This window comes from Betta splendens, chromosome 9, assembly GCF_900634795.4.
Source record: "Betta splendens chromosome 9, fBetSpl5.4, whole genome shotgun sequence".
NCBI lineage: Eukaryota > Metazoa > Chordata > Actinopteri > Anabantiformes > Osphronemidae > Betta > Betta splendens.
Window position 1 is genome coordinate 12,675,510 of NC_040889.2, and position 9,845 is coordinate 12,685,354.

The 9,845-nt window shown below is 45.1% G+C and overlaps 2 protein-coding genes across 8 annotated transcripts; one reads left to right on the top strand and one right to left on the bottom strand.

Moving 5' to 3' along the window:
• Positions 1-164: 164 nt before the first annotated feature.
• tspan9b (tetraspanin 9b) lies at positions 165-4,009 on the bottom strand. Of its 2 annotated transcripts, none has more exons than XM_029162989.3 (8): positions 3,900-4,009; positions 1,604-1,666; positions 1,349-1,468; positions 1,172-1,246; positions 994-1,089; positions 763-876; positions 603-686; positions 165-533 (listed from the first exon to the last, which is right to left on the bottom strand). In XM_029162989.3, exons 1-8 carry the CDS (start codon positions 3,954-3,956, stop codon positions 453-455), a joined length of 690 nt encoding a protein of 229 aa, XP_029018822.1. In that variant the 5' UTR covers positions 3,957-4,009; the 3' UTR covers positions 165-452. The 2 variants fall into 2 exon arrangements, with proteins under 2 accessions (XP_029018822.1, XP_029018823.1); XM_029162990.3 differs by lacking the exon at positions 3,900-4,009 and adding an exon at positions 1,914-2,045.
• Positions 2,039-9,725, top strand: LOC114862528 (nuclear factor 7, ovary-like). 6 transcript variants are annotated; one of them, XM_041072486.2, is made up of 5 exons: positions 2,039-2,363; positions 6,707-6,848; positions 6,921-7,042; positions 7,153-7,420; positions 7,497-9,725. In XM_041072486.2, the coding sequence occupies exons 4-5, from the start codon at positions 7,162-7,164 to the stop codon at positions 8,582-8,584; spliced, it is 1,347 nt and encodes a 448-aa protein (XP_040928420.1). In that variant the 5' UTR covers positions 2,039-2,363; positions 6,707-6,848; positions 6,921-7,042; positions 7,153-7,161; the 3' UTR covers positions 8,585-9,725. The 6 variants fall into 6 exon arrangements, with proteins under 6 accessions (XP_040928420.1, XP_055368095.1, XP_055368094.1 ...); XM_055512120.1 differs by having other exon boundaries at positions 6,927-7,042; XM_055512119.1 differs by having other exon boundaries at positions 6,810-6,848.
• Positions 9,726-9,845: the final 120 nt, after the last annotated feature.

Sequence of the window (9,845 nt, forward strand, 5' to 3'; positions counted from 1 at the left end):
TCCTAGAGGCAAGTGTTTCTTCTTATTTACTGTTACTGCTGTAAAAAAAAAACAGTATTGTTGTTTAATCCTTTTTTGCAGAAAGTCTGTTATTTTATTTGTTGTAGTTTTGCATTCATACGTTTACCTCAGAGGTCAGGCCATGTCCATTAATGACACGCATGCAGGTTGATTAAGTCCAATTTTATTTAAGTGGAAGACATTTAGTCAAAATTAATCATTTATTACACGTCAATAGAACAATGACCATGTCCTCGTGTTTCAGACCTGGACAGGGTTGAAGGGCGCGCTTCAAAGATCCTGGACGTAGCCCAACAGGCTTTGATCTAATCTGCTCACTGTACAAATGTTAAAGTATAATAATATGCTAAAAAGAAATTTACACTTTGTAAATAGCAACAAACTAAAGTAAAACCTGTTATTTTATGGAACATGTTCGAAAAGAAAAGGTGTCAGGCGTTTGCAGGTCTGGTGGCTCCTTCCTTCCGCCCAATCTGGCAGTACAGCACCATGGAGAAGGCCATCCCGAAGATCTGAGGAGGAGACACCAAGTTAGAAAATACTACAATACTGCTGAAACACAACTAAAAGTAGCTACTCACCAACAGCACAGCTATAGCGAAGGCGATCCCCAGCACAATGACCATGCTGTTCTTCATCAGGGTGATGACCTTCGTCGCACACGGCTGCAAACGCACACACACAGTCAGTCACACGTTGCTTCTCCGCTCCACTCACTGCCGCGTCTCTGCGATAACTCACCGTGGTGTAATAAACGTTGTTGCCACAGTTTGCTACTGTTGAATTGCAATTGCATGAACTGGGAATGCTGCTGCCCCAGTCCGACGGTCCGTTCAGGAGTCCACAACAATGGAGCTGCACAAAGAAGTCAACAACAACTATGTCAAAGAGCTTCATACACGTCTTGTAAATAATGTTATGTACAAACCCAGTTTGGTAGATTATTGGTTATTGACGGCATGGTCAAACTACCTGTATCTGTATCTTCTCCAGGTCTGACACCACCTCTGCTGGTTGCCCGGACAGTGGGTTCAGATTGTCCATTTGTTCCTTCACCCAGTTCTCCACCTGCAACACAAACGAGTCCGACGACCTGAACAGGCTGATGACACCGGCTGGTTTACGGATGGAGACGCGACAGTTACAGTACCTGCTTCTGACCAATAGCTCCCAGGATGCCGGCCGCCAGCAGGAGGATGAAGATGATCAAGAGGCTGATGAAAAACTGAGGGGACAAGAGTTTCATTACTCAATTTAACCACTGAAGACTAGAATTCACTGAAAAGTCTCTGAACTGGACACATGTTAGAAACCAAGTGATTCCCACCAGCAGCAGCAGGCAGCGGTTCTCCCTGATGGCTCCACAGCAGCCCAGGAATCCCAGCACCATGATGATCACACCGATGGCGATCATCAGGTCAGCGCCGGGTAAATACCCACTGGTGATCTGCAGGAAAGGATAGGACTTTATTAATCCCACAATGGGGAAATTTTGGGGTTTGTGAAATAGACAGCGTCATCATTCAAGAGGAAATGTAACAAGACAAGACACACAAGGTGACTTCAAGAGTGACAGCCTCACCTGGTTCGCATTATTGGTGACCTTCAGGTAAATGCCCACAGCCAGGATCAAACATCCGCTCAGCTGCAAAGAAACGTACAGTTTATTAGGAGCCACTATGTGAAGCTCTGGCGACACCTGGTGGACAAAACCTGACAGCACACACCACTTCCCACTGTTCAGGAAGTTTTAAAGCTGCAGACCCAATTATAGTAAATAATTAAAATAAGTGAATGCAGTAAATGTGGAGTCTGATGACTGCTCATACTAAACACCTGTAAACACCTTTAATTCCAAGAAGCACATGGATCTGTCTGCTGTGATGACCCACCTTCATTATTCAACACCTACACAGTTAGCCACAACTGGGAGTAGTTATCCCCCATCAATATTTCATCCTTAGAGCTGTTGACGTGCAGGAGTTGAGAAACACAAGACAGCGTTTCCATGGACACACCTGCTTTAGAGGATAGCATGGATGAAGCTATGTACTGTATTAACTGATGACAACCTACAGTACTGTACCACAACCTGGCAACCCAGAAGTCGGAAGTAACAGCTCATAACTGAGCATCAGGAAATACTTCATTACATTGGTATTAGGTCATTTCTCATGCAAAGACCAAGAGTAAAAAAAAAAAGTTTTTAAAACTTTTTTACAGGCAGCTGTGTATTAAATACAGACTTATTGAAGAAAGGATTCACTCCACCTGTGAATGGAAAGACACGGTGCCAAACCCTCAGTCACACCCCCACCCGTCCGACCAGTGAAACCTGTCAGGTGAGGACCAACAGCAAATTTGTATTTTACCAACTAAAAATGCCATTGACCACACTGGTAAGTGGTACATGACAAACGTTCCCAACCCCCTCCGGTTCTGTAGTCACGACAGCGTTTGTAAGGTTGTTTACAGGTGACTGAGACGGGCTGCGACCACAGCCCGACTGGGTGTGTCCACCTTCCACTCGACAGTTCCTATTAATATTCTAATCGCCCAAAGGCTCAAGTGATGTAATGAGTATTGTACTAATGCTTTGGCTTAGAAATCTCTACTCCTTCAGAACAAACCAAATGTCGGGTGTTGGCAGATAACAAGAGCAAACTCAAGCCGACCACAGTTCAACGGCAAACAGAAACCTGCAGGCGGCACAGGAGATAAAACCTCCATGACTCTGCTGAAACCGTAGCTCCAGCTGTTTACGTCTTTTAACTCATCTCTGAATCTGGGTGTGGAGACGTTTTCCTACATCACCGGATGATCTAATGGACTAATGACCAGATCCAATTATAGAAAAACCTGCAGCGTGACATAGCGTCAGACACACACACCCTCTGCTCCAACAGCGAACCAGAGGACGTCAGTAGAAACCAGCTTTAAATCATCACTAGAACCAAGATTATGGCGTTGAAGCTGGTTTGTGACCGTTAAGTAGCTTCACGTCTCAGGAAGTAGAGTCTGAGTCTACTGGGCCAGTTCTTCACTTCATGTGTCCCTAAGAAGCATCTATTATTCATGGAGCACACGCAGAGCTACAGTATCATCATCGGGAGAACTTACGATCAGGTTCACACCCACTTACAACCGTTTCTGGAAACAGGCTCAGGAGGCTGATGTTGACACAACAGAGGGGACATTTTGTAAATGCCAAAACACACGATGTGTGAAGCTTCAGGAGAAGCCAGAGGCGGAACAGTCAAATCCTCTGTCCAGCTACTCTGATGCTGGGATTCCCTGGTGAGTCAAGCCATCGCGGCCGCCTGAGCAAAACCTCCACCCTCGTGTGAAAAGCTTTTCTGTGGCTCTATCCAAACAAACCAGCCGCATCAGGCTAGCGTTGAGCAACAGCTTAATCCCCAGTGTCTGAGAGCAGCTATAGGTGGACCTATATGGAACGGCCGTCTGTAACGAGGAAGTAGAATGGAACGAGAACTCAAACCACCGTCAGCTGGAAACCACACGTTTAAAATGAGCACAAGTTGAAACAGCAGGACTTCAACTAGTGGAGGATCAATGAAATCAAGAGGAGAGAAAACACGATGCTGAAATGCAGCCACACCCTGAAACCAAACAGGTGTTTGTTTGTGGAGAGAAGGAGCAGGCGCCACCTTTCAACATCAGCAAGTAGAAAGAGCACATCTGGGTGAAATCAGAACATTCTCTCAGTGTTAAACGGAGCAGTTGGAGCTCGCAGGACACAGTTCAGCATCGCAACACGACAGTGGAGCAGGCCATCGGCACCAAACGGTAATAATTAGGGCCCGGCGTCCTGAACGCAACACAGCCAAAGTGTTACTTAAACGCTCATGAGCACTCACCCAGAACAGAAGGTTGAAGAAGAAGAGCAGGTACTTGATGCAGCGATTCACAGCCATGGCCGTCGTCCTTCCACTTGTTCGCTCTGGGCTCGACACCAGCTTCCTGCAGACTGAAGGCAGAGTGTGAGGGCAGTAGTCAGACCAGCTCTACCGGTCCCTCAGCGAGGGCGCATCCCCTTTATGCTCTCTAGTTTGCCTGGTGTTTCCCACAGGATCCTCTTTGCGCAACTCCGCATGTCTTCCCCGAGGCCCAACAGGGACAAGCATTTTAAAAAGGTGAACAACCAACTGCTGTTCTCTGTTCTCTCTGATGTTAGCAAATAAACACAACGAATCCACTGCAGCAACTCACCTGACCCTGGAGACCTGCCGCCACCGCTTCCTACAGCAGCTCCTCACTGCTCTGCTGGGTCACACGGCTCTGTGCTGCTCACCTGCAGCAGGTGTGTTCAGTCCGGGAGGGCGGGGGAGCGGGTGTCTTCCAGTTTTACACGGATTGAACACACCTGCTGCAGGAAACCAGCACAGGGGAGAAAATCAAGGCGTGAAGAGACCTTGTGAAAGGGGGTCAAGAGTCTATTACACTGAACTTTATAATATTCAAGACAAAAAAAATGAGTGGTGGGCTTGTTCATTAGCCGTAAAACATCAGTGAGGAATAAATGGTTGAAATGCATGAATGTAATATAAATACTACTGGTTTGAGATGCAGAGACCTCATGTTTTAAGTTGTTCACATTAAGCTACACAGAAATGTAGAACAATGGAAGCAGCGCTAAATATAAATAGCGACAAATAGAAATAAATGGTATTTGAATGATTGCAGAATGATTGCAATGAGAGAGTGACGCTGCTACTTTAAGGTGTACCTAGGTGTTCGTATGTTTAAAGTTGTTTCTCTTCTAAACTTCTTTACCACATTCTGCTCAAGGGAAGAACAGGCCTCTGTATGTTGCAGAGTCAGCGCATTTGAGTTTAGGTTTTTTAAGCCTCGGTTTTATGTCGCTATTCGTTTAGTCGAATTCTCTGATGCAGTAGTTGAAGTGTGGGCTGCTACATTTAAGCTCTCATGGACAGGTTTTTCGCAGTAGACCTAATATGTAAAATACTTTGCGTGTCCTTTGAGAGAGGAATTCAAGCCACCCCTAAAGGTTCAACTCACACCATGTAAAGCAGGGGTCCGTGTGTTGATTTTTGCTAGAGAAACAACTTTAAACTCAAGTGTGCGACTCTAAGACTCAGTAAATTGATGTAATGAAGGTTCAAACTGAAGCTTTATTAGTTCATCAGACAACAGGCATCTCTGGTAACGGGAGGTTGTGGGTTCAAATCTGAGCCCAGATGTTTTTAAGGGGTAGTTGTCAAAAATACCTAAATAACTGAGCAGCGCAGCGACTCAGAGAAATAGGGGGCTCTGGAGGATTTGTGGTTGTAGGATCAATTCCATCTAATGATGTTTAAGATCTTATTGTCAGGTAAACTCTAAATACAACCTCAGAAGAGGTAATGTTGAGATCTTCTTCCTGTCTTGTCATGCAAATAGTGAAAACAACCTTGAACGTGTCAAAACCTAACCAGAGCAGACACAAATATTGCCTCACAGACAAGAGGCTGCTGTGGGACTGTTAGGATGTCAGTTCAAATCTTGTATTATCCGTTTTTAGACACAGCTCTCAAAGCAGAAAACAGCTCCAAATGTGAAGGGTTCCAGTGGTGGACTGGGTCAGATGTGTGTGTACTGTCAGTCGCTAGGCGTGCAGACCTGGGCACTGCTGGTTCCTGGATCACACAGTCCTGAAGGGACTCCATGGGGGTCCGTGTCCCCCCTGCGTTTCCACAGAGGTGGAAGAGAGGGGTTATGAAACCGAAACGTATAAGCCAGCTACAGTTTTGAGCCAATATTAGTAAAAGTTGGAGGAAACAATAGCCGGCGGCGCGGTGGTGCCGGTGAGTAGCACCGTCGCCTCACAGCCACTGGGTTCGATTACCGGGTGCCTTTCTGTGTGGAGTTTGCACGTTCTCCCCGTGTTTGCGTGGGTTCTCTCCGGGTTCTCTGGGTTCCTCCCACGGTCCAAAAACATGCATTAGGTTGATTGGCTTCTCTCCATTGCCCGTAGGTGTGAGTGCGTGTGTGAATGGTTGTCTGTCTGTGTGTTGCCCTGCGATAGACTGTGCACTGTGACTTGTGCAGGCAGAATATCTTGATAAAGTTATTATAATAACATACAATAAAAACAACAAATTTAGCAAACAACATTTAATGTTGGACATAATACATTAGGAGAGAAGGCACTGAACTTCATGTACAGCAGCATATACAAGATACTATTATAAAGTCTGCTGAGCTTCTGGTTGTCTCTGTTGTTTGTTGTTAACTGAGAAAAGATGTTGTGAAGTTTTGACAACATAACATATTTTGGACAACATACAATACATTTTCAATAATGAAACACTTTTCATGATTATCATGAAGAATTTTTAACTGATTGACATTCACTTTGTGTTGATTCAGTCCACAATAATAATGTGTTTATTGAAGACACAACAATCATCAAGAACATGACTTTAGTTAAACAAATAAAGCAATGCAGGTGATGTAGGAAACAAACACTAGATGAACCATTAGCCCCACTGCTGCTGGATACAGCTACATCAGGTACACTTATCTACATTCTGGAATTTACAACTACATTAGAGTATATTTAGTCAAATCACAAAGGCACAGGATGGATCCTAAGTGGCTGATCCGAATATGAGACCTCACCTAAAGATCAACTCAAACAACTGTCATTCTTGTATCGTTCCAGGTTCTATGTCTCCATCTAGAGGCAGGTGTTGAATGTTACACAGTAAAGCCCAAAGCCAAACCTTTGAGTCAGGTTTTCCCTCTTCCACTCACTTTACCAACAGATCCATGACAGACATCACCAGACATCAGACCAAAAGCTGGTAAGTGATTTTTCACTCTCTGGCCAAAGCATTATTGACCAGGACTTGGGAAAGACTGTCTGAAATATTTAGTTACAGATTACAAACCATCTGCTGGTCGAAGTAAACCTCGACAAGTTTAAACCTACAGATGAAAAAGTCATCTGTTTTGCCTGTATACCAGGCATGAGCTGCTGCTGCACCCACAGGCACAGGTAAAGACCTGCAATAAAACCTGTTCAACACGTGTGGCTGGTATAAGGCTTTTTTGTTTAGTTCTCCCCCACCGGTGACATAAAGGCTGAAAAGGCCTCTATTTTTCCAGAGAGCCACAATGTACAACCTTAAAGAAGTGCTCTGGAACACGATGGAAAACCTGAAAGGGGAGGAGTTCAAGAACTTCAAGTGGTTCCTCAAGCAACGGGACATTGTAGGTTGTTCCTTAACCATCCCAGAGTCCCGGCTGGAAACGGCAGACCGGCAGGACACCGTGGATCTGATGGTGCAAAAATACGCCTGCCATGAGGTTCTGAAGATCACAAAGAAGATTTTACAGAAGATCAGCAGGAATGATCTGGTGGAAAGACTGAAAGGTAAGTCATTGAAACGTTCAATGATTACAACAAAAAGAGCTGACTCAAAGCGTGTTACTGGTCTGGCTCATTTTAGAACTCAACAACCGAGACACTGCTCTTCTCATCTGTGAATATGAGAACAAGAAGGCCACACTCACAAAGAGACAACTTCAGATCACAACGATGATCCAGAAAAGACGGATGAACATCTGTGAGATCAGAAGGTCAGCAGAGCTCAGCCAGAGGTTTGCAACCAGACAGACCCGAGACAGCGAGAAGGTCTTTACTGAGCTGCTTCAGTCGGTCAAGAGAAATCTGTCGGACCTCGTCCAAGCTATTGAAGAAAAGCAGAAAACAACCCAGAAACAGGCAGAAGCAGCCATTGAAGAGCTGGAGAAGGACATTTCAGAACTGACAAAAGCAAGTGTGGAGTTGGAGCAGCTCTCACACGTCCAAGACCAAGTAGAATTCCTACAAGGCTACTCGTCCTTAAACGCTGCTCCACTCACTGAGACAGAGCTCAGCATCGCGCCGCCGTCGTATGGCCGGGCGGTGGGAAAGGCTGTGCATCAGCTCAAGGAGGACTTTGCCAAGAAGACTCAGGTGTTGATCGCTAAAGCCCAGCTGAGCAGGGTCCAGCAGTTTGCAGTGAATGTGACTCTAGATCCTGATACAGCAAATCCTTATCTTGTCCTGACTGATGATGGAAAACAAGTTCACTGTGGTTATAACCCACTAAATCTCCCAGACAAACCACAAAGATTTAATTCTGCCATCAATGTCCTTGGAAAGCAAAGCATCTCTTCAGGCAGGTTTTACTACGAGGTCCATGTAGAGGGAAGTACGTCCTGGGATTTAGGCGTCGTTAGAGAGTCAGTCAACAGAAAGGGATCAGTCGAAGCAAAGCCTGACAACGGCTACTGGACCATGTGTCTAAGGAACGGAGACAACTACAAAGCTCCTGCTGTGAAGCTCAGAGTCCAAACTCCACCAAAAAAGGTGGGAGTGTTCGTGGATTATGACAAAGGTTCGGTGTCTTTTTACGACGTAGACTCTGCAGACGTTCTCCACTCCTTCAGCGGCTGTTCCTTCCAAGGGAAACTCCATCCATTCTTCAGTCCTGGTCTTCAGCGTGGGAAAAACCCAACAGCTCTCATCATTTCCTCTGTTAACGTTGATTAGATGAGACCAAGAGTTGGCTAAAGGCTAAAGGCTAAAGGAAATAAATGGAATGGACCGTGTTTATGTTGGACATTTAGCCTCCACGAAGCCATGATGAAACCTGGCTGCAGATGCATCAGTTTGATTTATCCATCTTTGCCTTGGAGTCATGTACAGCTTTACAGTCAGAGAGTGCCAGCCAGGCCTGATGAAGGGGAGGAAGGTCAGCTGATGGGGGGAGTAACAAGGGAGGTGCAGAACATGCTCTTACTTCTTTGGGTCTCTCAGAACTTCCTTTCAGAGTCCGTACGGCTGGATGTTGTTGATGTGATGGTAATTCAGGTGCACAGCTCCTCCGTCCACAGCTATCGGACACCCACAGCTCCCAGCTCACCCTCTGATTCCTGAAACAGACACACAGTAGCAAACATAGTTGTGTGTGATATTTAAATTCTACCAGGGGCCACGTTTGGCTTAGAAGCCAAACAGAGATGATGAGGTGGACGTTTGTAATATAGCAACATCTTTGTTAAGCTCTGTTTCTGCAGGTCTCCTCTTAGAATTAATTCTACATTTAACTTTCTTAAAACCTAAAGGCACCTGAGGACCCTCTCTGATGGGCAACCCAGGGTCCCTCAGCTTTCTGCTCCAGTTGACCACTTCCTGTCCAGTCACAGCTCTGAGGTACATCATCTTCCAGGAGCCTGCTGACTGATTGCCAACCACCTCTGGCACCTCCTCAGCGCATCTTCTCATCTTCGGTTTCCATGTGTGGCTGCCAAACTCTGATATGTACTGCATGTATGTGCTGATGCAGAACAGTGAGGATCAGATTCTCACACAGCAGCCTGGAGGAGAAGAACCAAACCATCACTGCCTCTATTTCATTTGACCTGTTAGCTGTCTGTTCAAAATAACAATGAAACGATGTTCAGACCACATCCTGTCCTTTTCATAAGAGTCAGTGGGTGGTGTCATTTTAGGCAGACTTTCTCAAATGTTTTGCTCAGTTGCTCAGTGAAATAACATTATGGTGTATTCTGTTGTTTTTTGGAAACAATACACTGAATTAGTGAGTGGATGCATTACAACAAAAGTTTAAATATACTGTATGTAAAAACTGATTTTAAATATGAAGCCAATAAAACATTTTTAAACATCAGGGCTGAAACTCGTTATCCCGTATAATAACATACTGGGATAAGAAAACTAGAGTTAAAATCAATGAAATCAATAAAATCATCAATTCATACTGGGTTAAAAGCCAGGGCAAAAAAGAAGG